General features: G+C 40.7%; 1 protein-coding gene across 3 annotated transcripts in view; it reads right to left on the bottom strand.

Moving 5' to 3' along the window:
• Positions 1–23536, bottom strand: part of r3hcc1l (R3H domain and coiled-coil containing 1-like) — a 173654-nt gene that overhangs the window by 39264 nt on the left and 110854 nt on the right. For all 3 annotated transcript variants that reach the window (XM_060842224.1, XM_060842223.1, XM_060842225.1), the window contains 2 exons: positions 18611–18786; positions 7710–7780 (listed from right to left, as the gene is read on the bottom strand). In XM_060842224.1, the coding sequence (XP_060698207.1) occupies positions 7710–7780; positions 18611–18786 (247 nt within the window). The remainder of the gene's footprint in view (positions 1–7709; positions 7781–18610; positions 18787–23536) is intronic.

Here is a 23536-nt window from a genome sequence, read left to right as displayed (position 1 = left end):
ATAGGAAGGTTATTAAAGTGGAGAGGATTCAGAAAAAAAAATCACCAGGTTGTTGCTTGGAATAGAGAGTTTGAGTTATAAAAATAGGCTGGAACTTTCTTCACTGCAGTGTAGGAGGTTGAGGAGTGGACCTTGGAGGTTTATAAAATCATGACAAGCATAGATAAGATTAATAGGAAGGGGCTTTTGCATAGGGTGGGGGTGATCAAAAGTAGAGGGCATATTTTTAAGGTGAGAAGAAAAAGTTCTAAAAAGGAAATGAGAGACAAATTTTCTTTTCATAAAAACACAGCAGTTCTTCTGCAGAATGAACTGCCAGACGAAGTGGTGGATGCAGGTACAATTACAACATTTAAAAGGCATTTTGATAAATACGTGAATAGGAGAAGTTTGGAGGGATATAGGACAAATACTGCAAGTGGGACTAATTTAGCTTGGGATGTAGACTACTTAGACAGAAGGGTCTGTTTTCATTCTATATGACGATGCTTCTGTAATTCACAGAATGAATTACTATTCGCACCTGTGGGGAAAATCCAGCAGTCAGTTCTCCCTGGATATATCAACGATTATTCAATCTTTTTAGGTCGAGAGAGAATGTTAATTGGGACACTGGGTGAACCAAACGTTGCTTGTCAAATAGTGTCAGAATTTTTGACATTTGACTCAAGTAACATGAAACTCAATCGTAATGGACAGAAGTATTCATTATATTTTAGATTATCATAACTATGGATGTAGGTTTGTTCGCTTCATCCGGAAGCTCACTGAAGATGCTACCTAGTATGATGTCGAAACGTCTGAAAATGAACCTTCCAGCTCAGCAAGCAAACCTACATCCAGAACTTTATACTGAGCTACAAATCTTCTCAAAACTCATTATCATGACTATATTTTAATATCATTTTTCAGGACCACTGGTAATCACTTTAAAATGATTGCTGCAGAACAGACTGACTTGTTAAAGAATACCAACATTGCCAGACTCTATTTGTGAGCTTTTGTGTTCGATGGCAACAGGAAACTACCAAAGAGCTTGGTATCTAAACACATCTCTTGTACAAATATTTTTTATATGTCAAGCTCATGAAGAATGGATGTGTTTAAAGTTGGAACCAGATACTTGATCTGTAATGCAAATGACCTTTTTAAAACATTTTTAGAGTCAAAGTGGATTTGTGGTTTGGTCAAAACAGAATTTGTGACTGGGTGCGCCAAAGGTAGGGAAACCAGAGTTTGGATCGGTTACTGCAGACATTTGGTTAAAGTATGAAACTGATTTTGATTGATGAGGGAATAATTCTAAAGTAGGCTTTACTCAGGCAAGAGATATGCTGTGTGTTCTACCTGTTAGGAGGAAGCTTATTTATCGAATGAGAACACCCAACTTCAAGTAACATTTCCCCGTAGGGAATACTGCTTGGTAATCTGCAGCATTGTTTGTTTGTTTCTACAATTGCATATAGTTTGTACAGAGAGCCCAGCATTGGAGATTGGATGTGCTGGAGCCCTGACTTGTCCTGAACCCATTTAGCTAGGACCACTCTCACCATGGCGGTTTGAACATAGTTCAAAATAATTCAACAGACGGGGTTATTAAAATAAACAATTGACTTCACGCATTTCCAGTTTCCTGAAAGGACATCTGCTGGTAGATTTTGTTCAGGAAGGTTGCTCCATGAGGCACTGAGATGAGGAGATGGAAGGCAGACAGATTGAACAGGTCATCAGAGTGGGTAACAGAGGTGCAGGGTGGATGGTTTCAATCAATGCTTGAGGTTTCATCAGTTGCTGGATGTGTGGGAGTGATATTTGTGAGGACAGGAAGCTAATGGAGGAGCATTGAGCGGATGGTTCCAGTTACTAATGTTCAGACAGAAATATATTCTGCAGACTGCACTCAAGACTTTGGTGTCCCATTAATTAGAAAGCAGTTGCAAGTTTCACATCTCATATATAAATCATATCGCGAACATTGATCCAGATTCAATTTTACTAAGAGTGTTAGCAAAGAGAATCTTTTATTACATTGTGTTCAAGACTTAAAAATTAAATGTGCTACCTTGACTCTTTCCTCTTTAATTTTTACTCTAAACAGACCTACTGCATTTTTAGAGAATTCAAGGGGGCTCATGACTTCCCTGGTAAGCAACAGGAATATTCTGCTTGATATTGTTGGATAGTGGAGGACATTGTGTGCTGGAACACATCAGTCCAAGTCTAACAAGAGTTAAGTTTATTGGGGTCAACACATAATACAGAACAGACACTGGCCATTCAGCCCAAATGGTCTGTGCCAATGTTTGTGCTCAAAACGAGCCTCTTCACATCCGACTTCAACTCTTCCCATCACCACATCCTTCCAATTCTTTCTCCCTCAAATGTTGAACCAACTTTCCTTAAATCTCTCTTACTGGCTTTAGCTACTTCTTTCGGTTGCAGAACTCATGACTCTTTGGGTAAAGAAGTTTTCCCTGAATTTTTCTCTGCGTTGATTTGTGACAAGCTTATATTTAAGCTCATGGGAGTTAGTAAGAGTGCTTGCAATTGAATGAAAGTGTATGTAAATCTTATTAAAACAATTCATAATTTTAAAAATCTCAGATATGGCATAATTTCAGCAAGGTCTTTGATAAAGTCTCACATGGGAAACTGATAAAGGTAAACGCTCAAGTGACCCAGGGTAAGTTAGCATGTTGAAGCTGTACAGAATCTTGGTTAGGTCATAGCTGGAGCACTGTGTACAGATTTGGTCACTACCCAAAGGAAGGATGCGACTGCACTGGAGACAACACAAAGTAGACTCACCAGGATATTACTAGGGGAAAAAAATTCAGCCATGGACAGAGACGGGCTAAGCTCGGGTTGGTTTCTTCAGAGCAGAGAAGGTTTAGGGGTAACTGATACAAGTGTATGAGATAAATGAAGCACATGGACTGGATGAATGGAAAGCAATTGTGCCTCTTAGTTGAGGGGTTATTACAAGGGGGAGGTGAGGCATAATTTTGAAGCGACAGGCAAGAGATTAAGAGGGAATTTGAGGAAAATAGTTTTCACCAGAGGGTGGTGAGCATCTGGAATTAATTGCCACACAGCCTTCAAAAAGTACTTGTACGAGCATTTTAAGTGTCATTACATTCAAGGCCAAAGCTTGCGCGGGAAAGTGCAACAAATGTATGTATTAGTATACTATTGGCAAAACAACTCAATATGCTGAAGAGCCTCTTTCATACTGTACGATTCTTTGTTCCTCTCACATTCTTTTGAGGGGAAAAAGCCAGTTTGTTTAGTTGTTTTGTAGAGTTATAGATGGCTTAAGAATCTAGCTATGTTGGCAAATCTCTCCCTGGCTGATGCACTGTGTATTTCCAGTATTTTCTGTTGTCTCTAGTTAAGATTTTCATTTTTGCTGAAGTATTACTATTATGGGGAGAAGACAGTTTTTCAACCCCATTCTTCTATCAGCCATGATTGAAGTTATGTGGCTCGATGGGCTGAATGGCTTAATTCTGCTCTTACATCGTACTGTCTTGTAATGCAGGTGATTTCGGACAGTAAGTGGGTTAGTGCATCTCCACTTACTATTCAGGCCACCCAGTGAGGAAGGAGTGAAGGTATGCCTGTGACAAAACCTTCAGCCTGCGCCTGTTAGTGAGGCACTCAAACACAGCATTGTCACAATTTATGTCCATCCAACTGAAATATAGTTTTGCAGATCCCTGACAGCCATCTGTTACCTTAAATTCATAATCATAATATTGTAAATTGGAGCAATGCTTCCCTGCAGAAAGGACCGCAGTCAATGTACCTTACTGCTCATTTGATTCTGAAACCTGACTTTGCAAACTGTACACAAGCCAAGTTTCCTCCTTCTGTACGCTGATTTAATGAGTACTGCAGAAAAGAAACGATCACAATTCACTTCAGTTCCAATTAAATCAATCTGACAAGGATGACTGGTGTGGAAATCAGTTAAATTCTGATTGGTACAAATGAAGAGAAATTAAGGGCTGGGATTTCAGCATATGGGTGGATGTTGATGGTGCAGGGGAAACGCAGGAAGCTTTACTTCATTGGTGATGAGCTGCGGGTGATGTAGAAGAAAGTGAGGACTGCAGATGCTGGAGGTCAGAGTTGAGAGCATGGTGCTGGAAAAGTACAGCAGGGCAGGCAGCATCCGAGGAGAAGAATTGACGTTTCGGGCAAAAGCCCTTCATCAGGAATGAGGCTTGTGAGCCAAGGGGGTGAGGCTGGGGGAAGGTAGCTGAGACTGTGATAGGTAGATGAAGTGGGGCACTGGTGATTGGTTGGAGGGGGTGGTGGAGCGGATGGGGGAGGGAAGGAAGATGGACAGGTAGGGCGGGTCATGAGGGAGGTGCTGTGTTGGAAAATTGGATCTGGGATAAGGTGGGGCAAGGGGAAAATGAGGAAACTGGTGAAATCCATATTGATGCTATGTAGTTGGAGGGTCTCAAGGTGGAAGATGGGGTGTTCTTCCTCCAGGCGGTGGGTGGTTAAAGAGTGGCAATGGAGGAGGCCCAAGACCTACATGTCCTTGGCGGAGTGGGAGGGGGAGTTAAAGTGTTCAGTCATGGGGCAGTGGGGTTGGTTGGTGCGTCCCGGAGATGTACTCTGAAGCATTGTCTCCCCACTGTAGAGGAGACCGCATTGGGAGAATCGGATGCTGTAAATGACATGTGTGGAAGTGCAGGTAAAACCTTGATGGATGTGGAAGGCTCCTTTGGGGCCATGGGCAGAGGTGAGGGGAGTGGCGTAGGCACAGATTTTGCAATTCCTGCGGTGGCAGGGGAAGGTACTAGGAGGGGAGGGTGGGTTGGTGGGGTGGCTTGGATCTGACAAGAGAGACATGGAGGGAATGGTCTTTACCGAAAGTGGATAGGGGTGGGGAGGGAAATATATCTCTGGTGGTGGGATGCGTTTGTAGGTGGCGGAAACGGCGGACGATGATGTATACGGAGATTGATGGGGTGCATTCTGTCGTTTTTGCAGTTGGAGGGGTGGGGTTCGAGGGCGGAGGTGCTGGAAGTGGACGAGATGAGCCGGAGGGCATCATAGACTATGTGGGAAGGGAAATTGCCTTCTTTGAAGGAGGCGACCGTTTGATGTCTTCTGTGGTGGAACTCGTCCGCCTGGAAGAAGATATGGTGGAGGCGGAGGAATTGAGAATAAGGGATAGTTTTTATAGGAGTTATTTAATTGATATGGTTAAAATAACTAGGAGTTACGACTGCTGCAGGGGTGGTGTCGAGTTGAGAGAGCTGGGCTGAAAAGCTTCCAAAACAAGAGAATAAATCTAACAATTAGGACCAAGCCATTCGGGGCGAGGTCAGGAGCACTTCTTTGCACAGACATCAAAAAGCTGTTGAAACTAGATGTCAACTGAAAATTTCAAAACTGAGATTTATGGATGTTGTTAAGCAAGGGACAAGGAACCAAGGCAGCTGAATAGAGCTTAGACCTTGGGTTAACCATGATAGGATTGAAAAATGGAACAGGTCCAAGGGCTGACTTCTGTTCTTATGTCCCAAGAAACATTTCTTACGTTATAGGAGTAGTCTGAGGGAGCAGTGTTCAGACTGAAACAGCGTATCTCTGTACATTGCACTTTTCTATCTACTTTCTTTTTGCCACTGCTCTAATCAAGGCTAGAGATCCATCATTCCAGTTTCTAGAAGGGAATGAACTGGATTCTTGGCTTTCGATGTGCCATTCATAAGGCTGACAAGCATGTAAGTGGGTTGTTTATCGACTATTTATAGTAAATGAGTGCAGTTGAAGGAAGAAGTGCTGTTCTGTTTATGGCACTCCGTCAATGCAAATTCACCTTTGATGGAACAAGAAAAAGGAAAGCATGTTCCATCAACATCACTCACTTGACAAGGGCTAAACAATTCTTCAACAGAAACAATATGCCTTCTTAGTCACTTTACACATGTTGCTTGTAAACAAAGAAAAGCAAAAAATAAATGATAATGAGAAACCGAAACATTAATTTTAACATCAGGCTCATTTCAGATATCAATAGGTACCAGATGGGTGCTCCTAATATGCAGTGAAAAAAACCTGTGAAATTCACAGTGTTTCCAAATTATTGGACATTTATACAGAAAAGGCATACTTTTTGTTTACTTCCTGGGAGCTTCACTTATATTTACACTTCATTACACAGACTGAACATGCACACAAATGCACAGTCATTCAAGAATGAGATAAAAGTGAGTGGCTTTAAAAAAAAAATAAATCCAAGAAGAGAAACCATGACCAAAGATATTTATAATTCCACCCTTCTTTTATGTGTGACTTTGATTTCACCTTCATTGGAGTGCTTTTTAAAGATTTTTTTCCCTTTCATACCAACAGTCGTTCCTCTGCTTCTTCACCCTTCAAAGAAGCTCAGACATATTTTGCCACTGCAATACCTGGTCTCTCATTCCAATTCCCTCTTGCTCAGTCCATGTGGGATTTGACAAACTGAAGTACCCTTTCAGTGACAGTTTAAGAGTTAGAATGCAGCAAAAGCTTGGGTTGGCATAACACATACCCGCAGCAGGCTCTTTTCTCTCTCTACCTTTCTCACCCCTTACAACAGGTATGAGAGATGATGATGAGAAAACGGACCTTATCAGAAATAAGGGTTAGGTGATGATTTAGCGGGAATGGAAACCAAAAAGTAACAAAGTTGCTGTTACTTGCAGAGGATTTGGATGGGCTGAATAGTAGAAAATGGAATTCAATCTGAAAAAGTGTAAGGTGATGCACATGTGCAGGACAAAGGAGACAAGTGGAAACATGGGAAGCACTGAAAATCAGAAGGATTTTGGTGTGCATGTCCACTGGTTCCTTAAGGTAGCAGGACAGGTGGATAAAACGGTTAAGGTGGCATGTGCAATACTGCCATTTTCAGCCAAGGCACAGAGTTCAACAACAGGGATGAGATGCTGGAACTGTATAAACATTGTTCAGGGCACAGCTACAGCACTGTAATCATGTTATAGGAGGGATGTGACTGCATGGAGTTGGTGCAAAGTAGATTTACCAGGATGCTGCACAAAATAGAGAATTTCACTTATGGAGAAAGATTAGATAGACTGGGACTGTTTTCTTTGGAAGAGAGGAGACAGGATTGAAATGTATACAATTACATGAATGGCATAAACAGGACAGCTGGGACATGAGGAAATATAGTTTTACCTAGAGTGTAGCAGAAATCTGGAATTCTCTGCCTGTAAGGCTTATAGAGACAAAAACCCTCATATCATCTAAGTTGTATTTATATGTACACTTGCAATGTTAACAGATATGAGGTTATAGGCCAATTGTTGAAAAATGGGATTAGAATAGTTAGGTGGCTGTTTTTGACCAGCCCATATTCAATGAGCTGAGGGGCATATGTCTGTGCTTTCGACCCCTACAACACAAGGTAAAGCAACTCAGGAATGGAAGATCTTAGAAGCAATATTTAAGAAGGTACCACACAAGATCTTTAAAAATTGCTGGGATATGTTGCATTGCTACCTTGAATTCAAGCTGGGATTCTCACGTGGAACTGGAAGAGTCAAACAAAATGTTATCACACTAATTGCATGTACAATATTTTAACAGATGAAATCCGAAAGAGTGGCTTGGTGCTGGAGAGGAAAAGTAAGTAACTTTGGAATGAGTTTAATATAATTAAATAAAAATCATACCTGCAATTGCACTTGAAAACAAGCCTAATGCATGCGTGTCATCCACCCATTTGATATCGAATCCTTTCTTCCTACCAAAAAAACAGAAGAATACAATCATTTGTAAGAGAACTGGGATAAATGTTAGAATCAAAAATTACATCAAAAGTTACAGACATTAATACAGTTAAAAAGGGCAGACTCTCCACTGCCTCATTTAGCAGAGGCAGCCTGTTAGCTTAGTCAAATTAATCAAAAACTGCTGATTTATAGGGTCATAGAGTAATACAGCATGGAAACAAGCCCTTCGACTCAAACTGGTCCATGCTGACCATAGTGTCTACTTAGCTAGTTCCAACTGCCCGTATTTAGTTCATATCCCTCCCCATCCATCTACCTATCCAAATTTTTTAAAATGTTGCTTTTGTATCTTCCTTAACCACTTTCCCTGGCAGCCAATTTCATATACGCACTACTCTCTGCGTGAAGAAGTTGCCCCTGAGGTCCTTAAATCTTTCCCCTCTCACCTTAAACCTGTGCCTTCTAGTTTTCAATTCCCATATCTGAGAAAAAAAGACCGTGTATTCATCATATCTATGCCCCTCATGATTTTATATATCACAGTTTGCACAAAACTAGCCAAATAACTTAGCAGTTTAATTAGTCATGGAGCTCTGTTAGGAAGAGGAAGTCAGCCAGGGTTGGGTATATGCATGCATATACTATTAATTTTGACTGTCTAAACACAAACAAGGAAAAAACAGTTAGTCAAAGTATAGCAAAGCCAACGGAAGTGTACTAGCAAGAAGTGAGGGGTGGACAAGAGGAGAGAAGGATAGAAATGTTGGGAGATATAAATAGCAAGCCAAACAGACATTTAAACATAGTTCTCCACAAAGCAAGACCCCCAGAGGTAGAATCATTGGGGATGATTTGAAACTGCTTGGGTATATGGTTACCAAAACTCTGCCAGTTATCTATCTCAACAACCAATAATGTACTTCACAGGATTAAAAGAAAACAAAAAAAAAGTGAAGGGAAGTCGATTTCAACAAAAGAAATCACAACTAATAAGCCTTGGAGATGTGAAAAGAAGTAATTAGCAACAGAGTGATATGATACTTCACATGCATGGCAATACAGCTGGAATTGTCAAATCTGATTATCTTCCTCCTAGCACAAATATAACAAAGTGATACACTGTGACAGCAATGAATCTGATTATTTAAGTAATGGCATAATTACAAGGCATTTAGAAATTAATTTTGCACAACTAAATGCTGAACTTATAACTCCTCACCATGATGGTGTGCAATTCTTTGCAACATACAATGCAGCTTGATTAGAAAGTCAGACTTGAATTTATATAGCACCTTATTAACACGCAAAAGCACTTCGCAATGAATGGCTTTGCAGTTAGCAACCATTGATGGCAGCAGCTGTCTTGGGTGTGGCAGTATTCCAGAAAACAGCAATGAAATAATGGAATATTTTTGGTTTAGTTGGCTGACAGAAGCACGCTGGCCATGTTATCAAGAGAATTCTCTGCACTACTTTGAGTGCTATCCTGGGCTTTTCTAACATTGCCCTAGAAAGGAGAACAGGACCTTGGACAGGTCTCTATTAACATGACACTGGAGTGTTAAGCTTATCATCAATCAAGGCCGTGAATGGGCAGCTTATTGCAACTACTGAGGATTCTTCAGACTGGCACGTGAAGACCAAGACAACCTTAAGTTCCACCGTATAACCAGGATTATTGCATGAAGTTGTAAAGTTGTCAACAATCCACATAGGCCACAAAAGGTAAGAACTTATTATTGATAACAGATACCAACTGACCCAGTTGTATCCTTCCTGCATTTAAATTTGTACTCCCTTCCATCATTTTAGCTAATAAGCTCTTGAGTGCTTTGAAAGCTTTTGCCTCCAGTATTCAACCAGGCATTCCAGGTATTAATCACAATTTGTGCTTGCTGACATTAGTGTTGTTGCCTTTTACCAGATTACCTTCATGTCCCCTTGTAGTACATTTGTGAATCAACTCAACCACCAATTCAGAGTTAACTGTTAGCATTCCACACACACATATATATCCCTGTAATGTCTCCAAGCATCTCCCACTTTTGAGCCTAAAGTTTCTTTTGCTATATTTCCTCTGGCACTGGGTACAGCCTCATTAAGTTCACCCTGTTGAATTCATTTGCACTTTCATATTTATTCAAGTGAGGAAAGAGAACTCAGAGGAGGAGTTAGACAGGATTATTTTGGTTTAGCACTGAAATGCAGATCCTCAGATTCATCACGTATCCCCTGTTGTTTATCAGGCAAACCCAAATGGCTCTACCTTACGATCCTTAGGTAGTACCCTACAAGCCACAGCGACTTCCATCTAGAAGGACAAGGGAAGCAGATATATGGGAACACCACCACCTACAAGTTCCCCTCTAAGCTACTCACCATCTTGACTTGGAAATACATCGCCATTCCTTCACTGTTGTTGGGTCAAAATTCTGGAATTACCTCCCTAACAGCATTGCAGATCTACCTATAGTAGATGTACTGGAGCAGTTGAAGAAGGCAGTTCCCCACTACCTTCACAAGTGCAAGAAAGGTTAGGCAATAAATGCTGGCCAATCAGCAACACCCACGTTTCAAGTGTAAAAGCAATTAGTGATGAATGGTGACCAGTGTTCCAGGCAAAGTACATGACACCTTTAACAATATTTACAGTAATTACAGTAGAAAAATGAGTATGAATTGAAATTGTTGCACCTCAGGAAAAGCAGTGAAAAGGGCAGCAAAGAGACAATTCTCTTTCATGTATAATCTTAAAGAAAATATCGTCCACTGAAGTGCCTTCTGGTAACAGCTTAATAAACCAATTTCTTTAATTTTATCCCTCTCTTCGTCTTGTACATAAGGAATGTAAAAGGTCATTCTAAACCAAGGGGAATTTGCTACCATGTAAATATCATGGAATACTTAAATGCTGGCAACAAAACAAACCATAGTTATTGTATCCTTTGGCACTAACTTAAAAGTATGAAGTTCATTTAATTCCAAGTAACTGACTATTTTTAGTCTCGTATACTCAGTAATTTAAAGGCCACTTAAGTATTATGAACATGCAGGAAATATGCTTGAGAAGGACAGATCATGAGGTTTATCTGTTTTAACATGTCTCAAAGAGGGTGCAATAATTTAGTGATTAGAATAATGGATTTGCAACCCAGGCACTGAAGGTTGAATTCAACAAATCTAGTAACTTGTGGATTGTTATCAGGAGAATAATCACCACAAAAATAACTAAAACATGGTCAAACTCACATCACGTTTAGATACCGAGTAGAGAGAAGAACACGCAGTCCTTAAATTGGTCCTGGCCATACCAGACTCCAAGTATGATTACATAGCTGACTTAAGTCTAATCTCAACAATAAACTAAATAATACCAATATTGTATAATTGTGTACACTTCTCAACAAAGTCACTATTGAGGAGAAACTGCTAATTTATGGTGACTTTATCTTCATGCTGAGAAACAAATTCATTGAGAGCTCACTTCCAGAGTTTAAACAGCAGGTGGATCTCCTCCCGAGTCCACCACCACCACCAGGTGAAAAATCCTGGAACTCCTTCCTGTGTACTGCATTCTGTGTGTACTTTCCATCAAGGACTGCCATGAATCAAGGCATCAGCTCACTATCACCTTCTTCAGGGTAATTAGGAATGGACAGTAAATGTTGTCCTAGCCAGCATTCCCACATTTGCCTGAATGAATAAAAATAATTCTGGCTGAACATTTTGAGTTCCTTGACCAGGTTAAAATCCATAACCTAACACACTAATTCAGTACTCAGATGCCAAACCAAAGCAGCCTTTCAACCTCTTTTCGAAACAAAATTAAACCAAAGACCCCCGAATAGTCACTCGCGTGGTTCATAACTACATTTTGAATAATGGACTTCCAGATACTGGCTTTGCATCTCAAAACAATTAAATACAAACTAACATTAGCAAGGAGAAAATTAAACAGCACAGTAAGCTAATTAAAGTCTGGGCTTTAAACTCAAAACATTCGTTTTTAGCCCCCTTCACACAAAAGACAGGCAGACAAACAAACAATTAAATAAAGTAACAAAGCTGGCCAAATTACTTAAATATCTGTACTGTTCACAGGTGCAAGGTATTATTCAACAGTTGCCAACTGCTTGAATATAGGGTCTCCTCCAGACCCGCTAGAACAAACAGCCAAGTACTGACCTCATTAATTGCCAAATTCTGCTTAAATACAATGCTTTACCCAGGGGGTCAGCATCTGTTGTGGGGTTCAGGCATGAAATTCTTTGAAGTTTGCATCACAGGTAGATAGGATGATTAAGAAGGCATTTAGCATGCTAATCTTCATCGCTCAGGCCTTTGAGCATAGGAGTTGGGATGTTATGTTAAAGTTGCATAGGACATTGATGAGGCCTCTTCTGGAGTACTGTGTCCAGTTCTGGTCACCATTATAGGAAGGATATCATTAGGTTGGAGAGGGCTCAGAAGAGATTTACTAGAACATTGCCAGGAATGGAGGGTTTGATTATAAGGAGAGGCTAGGACGTTTTCCACTGCCGCATAGGAAGTTGAGGGGTGACCTTACAGAGTTTTATAAAACATAATGTAAATAGTAGGTGTCGTTTACCTGGGGTGGGGGATTTCAAGACTAGGGGGCATAGTTTTAGGGCGAGAGGAGAAAGATTTCAGAAAAGACATAAGGGCAATTTTTTTTTATTTTAAACAGAGTGGTTCATGTCTGAAATGAACTTCCAGAAAAAGTGGTGAATGTTGGTTCAGTAACATTTGAAAGACATTTGGATACTTAAATGAATAAGAAATGTTTGGAGGGTTATGGGCCAAGCACAGGCAGATGGGACTAGTTTAGTTTGGGACTATGGTCAGCATGGACTGGTTGGACTGAAGGGTCTGTTTCTATGCTGTATGACATAGTCAAGGCTCAGCCCACAATTAACTTACAGGCTTGACCTCACAAACAAACAAAGCTTGCTTGGTCTGTTCTTTTTAACCCAAGCTGTCCCAAATCCATCAGTCATTTCCAACTCAAAATTAATAAAATAATCAAATAAAAATAACAAAAAAAAGGATTCTAACTATACTAAGGGTAGGCTGATTTGCTGCACTGCTCTCTGAATAAGGTGTTAAAACCATGGGACTTTCTGTATGATCCGGCTTCCCGGTAACCTTAAAGATCTCAAGACATGATTCAAAGAGATGCACAGAATGACAACCCAGGCAATATTCTTTTATCTAAGACCACCTGAAACAAAAATAGTTCAAGGATTCCAACAATAGCAACAGTTAAACACTAACCTGTTGTATGTTTCCAAATCACACCATGGGCTTGCCCCCAACTACTTGGATAACACTCTACATATATGCACTTATCCAACAGTGGCATTCAGGGTCCAAATTTTAATTGCTGCACCAGTATTGATCACTCCTTTGGCTGCTGGATCCTATGCTCTGGAAGATCCCCCCAAAGCCCTCTGCCATTGCATTCATACTTTCAGACACTCCTTAAAACTTTCCTTTCTGGCCAAGCTTTTGACTCTCTCTCTCTGCGGCTTTTGTTGCATTTTTTTTTCATGTGAGGCTCCTTAGGTGGCCTTTTAATACAAAAGGATTAATATAAAATACAAGCTGCAATCCTTAGAGACACTCACTGAACTGCTGTGCATTTCCATATTATTCGCCACTGCTGTCATACGTTTGCAAGAGGCTTCTGGCCTAGAATGTGTTTACAAGTTGGAACAGTTGCTAGTTTCCAGGAACAATTCACTGCTTGGAGTGGTTCGGAAGTTTTTGATTCAATATGTGCAAATATCCAAAAGACTAATACCCCTATACACAGGTGAAAATCTAAGTTATCTTTTAAACTTGTCGAAGTTGTTGATGCAGACATTTTTCACATGGATGCCCAGAAGTGGCAAACTGCATAAGGGAACCTTCTAAAGACTCAAATAAATCCATATGCATCCATATATTCAGTGATCCAATGGTTCAAGTGTCACATGTTTATCGATAAGTTAGCTGAGTTCAAGTGGGAACACTTGCATCCCTGATATCAGAGACTGCTAGCTTTTAATTTCTTCTTAGTCTAATTCCGGCTGCACCCTACATCCTTATGTGTACAATTACAGCACAGGTTGTTGAAATGTCATCAAGGACAAAGAATAGTACTGCACTGAATCAGACCACTTGCCAATAAGACAGCATGAACACATGATGCCTTTCTGAACAAAAATCTTTTGTCTTTATGCAGTCTATATCCTTCTAATCCCTGCCTATTCATATATATATGTCTTTAATGTTGCTATTGTATCCATCTGGACCTCCTTCTTTGGCAGCACTTTCCAGGCACTTGCCACCCTGTGTGTAAAAAAAAACTTACCTCTCATCTCCTTTCGATTTAGCTCCATTCAACTTAAGATCCCCCCTCTCCTCCCCCCCCCCCCCCCCCCCCAGCAATTGACATTTACACCCTATGAAAAAGATTTCAACTGTCCATTCTATCCAGGCCTCTCATAATTTTGTAAACTTCTATCAGGTCACCTCTCATCCTTTGACAGTTAAGTGGAAACAAACTAAGTCAGTCCAATCTCTCATTTTAGCTAACACCATCTAAACCAGGCAAACTGCACCCTCTCCAAAACGCTTCACATTCTTTTGGTAGTGTGGCTACCAGAACTGTAAATGATATTCCAAATGTGGCCAAACTAAAGTTCTATACAACTGCAACATGACTTGCCAACTCTTATATTCACTGTCCTGACCAATGAAGGCAAGTCTTGCTTGTTTCAGGGAATTATGGACCTGTCCATCCAGATCCTTCAGTATGTTGATGCTACTAAGGGCTCTGCCATTTACTGTATACTCCCTTCTTGCACTAATCTTCTAAACTACATCACCTCAAATTTGTCCGGATTAATCTCCATCTGCCATTTCTCCCTCCAGGTTTCCTGCCTATCCTCTGGCAAATCTCACTAGCTGCAGCTCCCCCAGTCTGTGTGTCATCTGCAAACTGACTAATCAGATCACCTGCATTTTCATCCAAATAATTTGTGTATATTACAAACAGGGCTTTCTGCACTGATCCCTGCAGAAGACCACTGGTCACAAATCTCCAAACAGAAAAAATTCCATCCACCACTTCTCTGCTTTCTATGACTAAGCCAGTTCTGCACCCTTTTTACTAGCTCACTGCAGATGCCACGTGACTTCACCTTTTGTATGAGCATGTCATGAGGACTTGCTGAAATAGAGTGGGAGCCCCATTCAGGAGCAATGTTAGAAAAACTCTTCATGTACACGAGGCAGAAGTATGAAACTATCACAAAAAGACAGTAGATAACAGCTTAATAATTTTACTTGAGATTTCTAGCTAAGCCAGCCCTGGCATTAAAGGATTTGGAGCTAAGGTGGGTAGAGAGAATGAGGATCTAGATCAATCATGATCTCACTGAAAGGTAGAATTGACAGACTGCTGTTTCTAATAAAATTAAAATTCCAAAGTATATAAATCTGCTAATCCATCAACTATCTTGCCATATAAACTATATTAATTCCAATGGATGAATGTACCAGATATGTGCACTTAATGAAGAAAGCAAGAAAATTAATTTTCAACTTGTTATCTGCTTGTGGTAATGTAAAAGCAAATCAAAATGATTTTTGCATGTGGTGAAAGTGGACACCCAAGGGAATTTCACATAAATGTGAAATAAAACTAAATACTTTGCAACGGTGCACCCTGATGTTTTCTCAGTCTTCTCTCTCTGTTGCCTTCAATTTTACTCTTGTTCTCTGACTAATATCGATTATTTCAACTCTCAATGGAAAATATTTATTTTCCCACTTATTTTTAACTTGCCACTATGATTTTTATTTATTCATTCATAGGATGTGGACATTGCCAACCAGGCCAGCATTTATTGCCCAACCCCATTTGACAGGGAGGGTGTCAGTGAGTTGCTTTACTGAAATACTGTAGTCCATGTGGTGTGGTGAGACCACTGTCTGTGAGGGAGGGAGTTGCAGGATTTCAACCCTAGTGAGAAAATGCAATTCAATTCAAGGCCAGAAAGGGAGCTTGCAAATGATGGTGCTTTAATGCAGATGCTCCCCTTGCCTTGCTAAGTGATGGAGGTTGCAAGTTTGGAAGGAGCTCTTGAAGTTGGCTTACTGAGATCCTGCTGTGCACCTTGTAGATGGTGCACCCTCTGCCTCTATGCCCATGGGGAGGGTGCGAAGGTTGAACATGATGGTTTTGGTGCCAATCAAATGGGCTGCTTTGTCTGGATGGTGTTAAGCCCATGCGTTCTTGGAGCTGCACCCATCCAAGCAAGGGGCGAGTGTTCTACCACAGTCTAGAGTTGCACTTTTTAGACAGCAGACAGGCACTGGGGAGACCGAAGATTATACAGGTGAAAACCATTTAAAGAAAACAAACTGCATAGGCTGTCTGAAAATGAAGTTCTGAAAACTTGATATTATCAGTGCTGCAGATATGACAGTCAGTCTGTGATGTGCTTTGAAAAGCCAACAGAACAGTTGAACCTGATCTTTTAACAAATCAATTTTATTCTAAGGATAGGAGTTAGGAGAGTTGAACCCAAGCTTCCAGCTGCTTTCTTTGTGGTCCTAAGTTTGGAACTGTGCTGCTTTTCTGGCCAGGTAAGGGTTAGGACTCCAATCTATTGGTCAGAAATATTTGTGTCGTTTTGGATGCAAGTTAATGAGCCTAGCATTTCAGATTTTTCCCTTTACAGCAATAAGCCCAGCCAAACATGGAATAATAAATCATCTTCAGGAGATGAATGGTAGATTTATGAAGAGTCAATATCAGTTTTTTTTGTAACATACACTATACCTGCCAAAAATTAGGTTCAAATATTAAAAACGTCAGAATTTAATATCTGTTGAAATGCAGAATTGCAATGAGAAGGCCTTTCCTCCAGGATCAATTATCTAGACTTTCAAAAGAATCCACCTCCAAATCTAAACTGCATTCATTAAAACAAACTACAACGTAGAGTTTCTAGTGTGTAATGATGAAAGGATTTGCCCTCTGGTCCTGAAGGCTACAGTTCTAAATGCAAATCAGATTCACAAAAAAATAGTTGGTATGAATTACTAACTATACCATTCAATTATTTCAGATCAAATGTCTATGTTACACCTTGAATGCAGCCAATTAGAACAGCGAATGACTGAACAGAATATGAGCAAGAAAATTATATGCACTAACCACAAGTGAAATGCACTGTATTGGTCTTTAAAAACAGTACAGAGAAGGAAGTCAGTATGAATGCCCAGTTTTCAGCAAGACAGATCAGTTGTGCCACAAAGAGAGGTGTTCACTGGCTATTAGGCTGTTCCACAGAAGGTGGGGCAAAATTAAGCAAACCTTAAGTTCATGAAAGGTCTAACAATTCACTCTCAATATCCCAGGTTGGTGTTCAGAAGGGCTCTGCTGGGCATTCACAAATAAAGTTTTAGATGATTTTTGATAGTATTGGGAAAGGTTAATGGCAGCAAGGGACAGAGAATTGAACAGAAGATGAAATTTTGCAATCATTAACAGAACAAGAGGAGGAGAAAAACTGAACATGATTGGAAGAGTACAAGATATGGTTGAATATGGGCTGGACAAGGCTACAGAAATACAGTATGGCAAACCACAGGGCCTGAAGACGACAATGAGGATCATCTTTTCTTCTAAAATACAAGAAATGAAATTCTTTCAATTCTATTGAAAAGGAGGTTGCACTTTATTGTCCAATTACATTTTTGATGTAGGTAATTATTATGCAGCCACAGTTCTGACGACATAATAATTCAACGTGTTTGCTCTTTTTCAACTCCTTCCCACAACCCCCAACTGCATTTCATTTTGTTCTCCACTTGTGCTGCCAGAGGAAGTGGTGGAGGCCGGTACAATTGTAACATTTAAAAGGCATTTGGTTGGGTACATGAATAGGAAAGATTTGGAGGGATATAGGCCGGGTGCTGGCAGGTGGGACTAGATTGGGTTGGGATATCTGGTTGGCAAGGACGGGTTCAACCAAAGGGTCTGTTTCCATGCTGTATATCTCTATGACTCTGTGTCAAGTTAAGCAAGAGCATTCACATTACCAGCCCCTACAGTCCTCCATATCTCAGCCACGTAGCCATTGTTCTCATGAAGCTATGCAGTGAGCATCTCCTCAGAAGGCACCATGACAGAGTCTCATGAAGTGTAAATCACCATGGTCCTGAGGTCACAGGCTGCTTTACCATTAGAGAGGTAACTGGCAACGAGTTAACCCGAGGGCCAAGTCTCAGGCGAGGGTGCAAAAAGGTTGAGGCCTGCACTGTGACCTCAACTGGTACAGGAATGGAACCAGAACTTTTGGCACCACTGGATCACAAAACAGCCCATCAGCCAATTGAGTTGATTCAGCCTCCACAGCAGAGCTAATACAGAGCTTATCCAAAGCCCATACAACAATAATCAATTCTGCTAGCTTTTCTCCATTCTTACCCTCTGGACATATAACACATAACATTCAATTGCTACCCTGGCTGAAGTCAGCCTACTCCATCTAAATCATGAATTAAGTTTGGGATCGTTTCATGTTAATGACTTGGAATTAGAAAGATCAATTCTTCACCCTAAATAGACAACAGGAGGAAGTTTTCCTACCAAAGTGCTCAGTGATCTGCATGAGATGTGGAGTCTCAATGATAATATGAGAACTAAACAATAGAGGAGTGAGTCAGGTAAGCAACTGAGGGTATTTTATTGGGTTGACCCAGCAGCTAGCCAAGGACTCCAAAACACGCCCACCCTGTAAGTCGTGTGGCTGGATACATACTGATAAATGGAGAAAGCTCGCAGCAAATCCTCAGTCTTAAATCCTGCAGGAAAATCATAGATCTCGACAATGTGTGAAAATTCCGAATCATCAATGTCTGGCTCTGCTGGCTGGTAGTTGTAATAGTTGAAACAAGGATCCTGAATATTCTTCTTGGGCTTGCTATTACCGGTTAGCTGAAAGAGGAAAAGAAAGTATGTTCAAGGAGTAAGATAACAAAACTTGGGGCACACATGTACATTTTGAGGTGGTGTCAAGTGGAGACATAAGTTTATGTCATCATTATTCCACTCTTCCAAAGTCCCAATTGCTAATTCTCAGTAGCTTGCTTCTTTCTGCAGACGGTCTTGGTCTGAAGACTTCTCCAAGGACACACCTTACCCTGTTCTGAAAAATATACTGAAGGAAATTTCTTTCAGCTAGCTAGCCAGTCAAATGCCTTCACCCAGTTTCTCAATTTTCATAAATTACGTACCCCTCTCCCAAATTACAAAATAAACCCCCAAAATGCAGAGATATTTGCATTTTGTTTTATTCTTTCCAAGTCAGCAAAGAACATATGAGCGGATAGGCATTGGGGAAACTGTTGAATTGCTCGCTGCACAATTCCTAGGAACTGAGGAACTGTGGGATTTTTAGCCTTGGATTTGCTCTTGTAGCCATAGTATGTGTAGAACCAGTTCAGTTCAGTTTTTGGTCAATAGTAATCTCTAAAATGTTGATAGTGGGGGTTTCAGCAATGGTAATGCCATTGGATATCAATGGGCAACTGTTACATTCTTTCTTTTAGGAAATGGTCATTGCCTGGCACTTGCAACGTCAATATTACATGTCCCTTATCAGCCCAAGCCTGCATATTGTCTAGGTCTTGCTGCATATGGGCACAGACTGCTTCAATATTCCAGAAGTTATAAATGGTGCTGAATATTTGTGCAATCATTAGCAAACTCTACCTCTGACCTTACAATAGATAATGAAGTAGCAACTCAGTCTCAGACACTAGCTTGAGAATCTCCTACAGTGATGTCCCGGGATTGAGGTGATGTAATTTTTGCAGTCAATCTTTTTTTGTGCCAGGTCTGACTCCAACCAGCAGATATATCTCCTCTTGAATCCTAATGACTGCAAGTTTGCTCATGCTCCTTGATGCCATACTCATTCAAATGTTGTTTTGATATCAAAGGCAATCACTCTTGCCTCACTTTGAGTTCAGTTCTTTGGTCCATCTTTCAGAGCCAGGTGGCGCTGAGCTTCAGCGAGTATGTATCCTTTTTATGTGGCACTTGACTGTAATGTTGAAGACACCTTCCGCCAGCTTGATGATTGAGAATAGACTGATAGGGCAATAGTAACATCATATGGATTTATCCTTTTTTTTGTGTCCAGGGCATATCTGGGCAATTTTCCACATTGTCAGGTTGATGCCTATATTGAAGCTATACTGAAACAGCTTGGCTAAGGGTGCAGCTAGTTCTGGATCACAAGTCAATAGTCCTATGCCTGGAATGTTGTTACAGCCCATAACTTCTGTAGTATGGAGTGTCTTCAGCCATTTTTTTGGCATCATGTGGAGTGAATCAAACTGGCTGAAGGATGACATCCGTGATGGGCTGAAAAAGATCATCCACTCGCTACTTTTGGCTTCAGATGGATGCTAATACTTTACCTTTGTCTTTTGCATTGGCATTCTTGGATCCCCTGTTTGTACAGGATAGGGATATATGTGGAACCTTTGCCTCCTGTCAGTTTTTCAATTGTCCATCACTATTCATAACTGCATGCAGCACGGCTAGAGTGTTTAGACCTTATCTATTTGTTGTGAAACCATTTAGTTCTATCTGCTGCACATTGCTTCTACTGTTTAGCATACAAGTAGACCCACATTGCAGCTTCACTAGTTGCCACCTTATTGAGAGGTATGCCTAGTACTGCTCCTGCTATACCATCCTACACTCTTCATTGAACCAGGGTTGGTCACTCAGTGTAATGATAGAATGGGGATATGCTAGGCCATGCTGTAACAGATTGTGATGGAGTACAATTCTACTGATAATTCACAGTGAACCACAGGTGCCCAGTTTTGAGGCACTGGATCTGCTCAAAGTCTTAGCATGGTGGTAGCACTACACAACATAGTGGGTATTATCAATGTGAAGATGTTGGGACTTAGTTTCAGTTGGAGTGATCACCTTTGGAGACAATCATGGACAAACACAATTGCGACAGGAAGTTTGGCAAGGAGAAGGTGAAGAGGATTTTTCCCTCACCATCTGCCACAGACCCAGTCCAGCAGCTTTGCCCTTAATTACTGACCTACCTGGTCAAGTCCTAATGTTATAAAGCCACTCTTGATGATGAGTGTTAAAGTCTCTCACCCAAAGTACTTCCTGCACCCTTGACACCCACAGTGCTTAATCGGATTAGTCAGCAGATGTGGTAATCAAAATAAATTACCTTGTTTGACTTGACAATAATGAGGTGTCATGATTTCACAGTCATTGTTGACTACTACCAGTGCAACTCCTAACTATATATGACAGTGGCACCACCTCTGGTGGATCTTAATGGTGATGTGTGGAATTTTGTCGGTATGATTCTGAGATTCTGACTATGTCAGGCTGTAATAAACTAGGCTATGGAACAGCTCTTCTGATTTTTCCACATGTATCTAGATGTGGGCAAGCAGGGATTTTGCAGGGTCAATGGCTCTGTGCTTGTCCTTTATAGCTTCTGGTAGATACTTTGATGCCAGTCGGTGTCTAGTCTCATTCCTTTCCTTAGACTTTGCATTGATTTCATACAAGTGAGTGGCCTGAAACACAAGTCTTTGGTAGGATCACCAGAATATTGTAGAGGCCTTTGCAGTATTCAATGCCTCCAGTCATTTCTCGATATCATCAACAGTGAATCAAACTGGCTGAAAACTGGTATCTGCAATGCTGGGTATCTCAGGAGATAGCTAAGATGGATCATCTGCTTGGTAGATGACAGGCCATTTCAGGAAAAGGCAAAGACTCAACCGCATTGCTAGAGTCACAGAGGCCTGACCAGGTAAGGAAGGACATTACAGAAGCAAATAGCGGAGTGTTTATATGGTTGCCAATAGATGGACTTTATTCCATTCAAATTTCACCACCTTCCATGGATTCAAACCCATATCCCAGAATATTACTTGGGGTTCTGGATTACTAGCCCAGCAACATTTCCACTATGCCACTGCCTCATCCTGACAACTTTGGAGTTGCCTTTGCTGTGGCCTTTTAGATGGTGGACTGATTTTGAAAAGTCAGAAGGTTAGTTACACTCAGCATAATTCCAAGTCTCTGACTTTCTCTCATAGCGACTGAATTTAGATAGCTGGGCCAATTCAGTTTCTGGTCAATGTTAACACCAAGAATGTTGACAGTGGGGAATTCACCAATGACAATATCATTAAATGAAAGGCTTTGGTTGGATTTTCTCCTGTTGGACATTGTCTGGCATATTTGCAGATTGAATGTTCCTTGCCACTTATCAGCCTAAATGCATTGGTCTTCCCTCATTTGGATAGAATGCTTCAGTATGAGGAAATGCAAATGGAGCTGACAAGTCTGCAATTCTCAGTGAACATTCCCACCTCTGACCTCACAACAGAGGGAAGGTCAGGCATCAGCTGAAGATGGTTGAGCTGACAACACTACCCTGAGGAACTTCTGCCCTGAGGTGAACTACACTTTACTCAAAAACAAAAGACAACCTTAAAAGATACACCACAACAAAATGATAAATTTTACAGAAAAAAAACTGCATGTGGCAAGTAAAGCCCAAATCTTTCCAGACCACAGAGCAAAACTTACATAGCGCAGACTTCCTAGTTAGCCAGTTGTATCTAGACTTCATCAGAACTGTTCCACATGTTAGAACAAAATTATATCATCAAGAGATTATTCATCTAACTGCAAGCAACTGTATTTGCAAAGACAGAAGCCCCAAATTAAGGTGGGGGACGGGTGGTGGTTATTTATTTTAACAAGTGCACTTCATCTCTTCTGAAAAAATAGATCCTGGCATGCTAACATTTGTACTAATTGGTTTTATTTACTGACCGTGTCACATCGAGGTGCTGCATTATCCTCCTGTCGGAAACAAATAGTACCAGTGCTCAAAGCAGCACAATAATGTAGAAGAATAGACAGCGAGGAACAGCGTGGTTGCTGATTTAAATTGACACATTTTAAAGCGGTTGTAAATGAGGGGGGAAAAGTATGAGTGGCTTCTAAGAATGCAAATTGAGCCCTAAAAATAAATTATGGCTTTTTTCTCACTTTCTATCATCAATTCTAATTATTATTATGGCCTCAATAAAAGAAAACAGCTAAGAGCTAATTTGAGAGTACTTCAGTAATAGGCAAGCCACGCATAGATAGAAGAGACATCCTATATCACTACCTAGACAAAGGAAGACCTTCTAAAGGACACTGAACCCATCTGGGAAAGAAGGCTGACTCTTAGGAATTAGAGAGAATCTTTGTTGAAGGAGTCACAGGGTCAGAGGATGAAGAGAAATCAACAAGACTGTTTACCAGGAATGGCAAAAAGCTAAATACTTACAAACATTTCAGGGAATAGAATGGAAGTCAGGTGTGAATAAAAGAACTCTGAATGATTGATTGCATTCCATTCTAAAGTTTCCAGACCAATACGGTGAACCTACAGTACCAGCTTGTAGTCACAGGGCATTTCATGACAAAACTAAACACACGTTCTGTCTTTGGAGAAGACCTTGATTAGGCCTCAGTGTTAGAATGCTGTACCCAGTTTGTTTCTTCTCACCAATATGGAAGTGGGAAGTATTGAAGCTTTAGTAAGGATCCAGGGGAGAGTCACAAGATTAATGTCTAATTTACAACATCTTAGTAATGCAGATAGGCTGAAAATGCTATGCCA

This window comes from Hemiscyllium ocellatum, chromosome 22 (genome assembly GCF_020745735.1).
Source record: "Hemiscyllium ocellatum isolate sHemOce1 chromosome 22, sHemOce1.pat.X.cur, whole genome shotgun sequence".
NCBI classification, from domain to species: Eukaryota; Metazoa; Chordata; class Chondrichthyes; order Orectolobiformes; family Hemiscylliidae; genus Hemiscyllium; species Hemiscyllium ocellatum.
The sequence above is the reverse complement of the archived record's forward strand: the minus strand, read 5'-3'. Positions and strand labels throughout refer to the sequence as shown.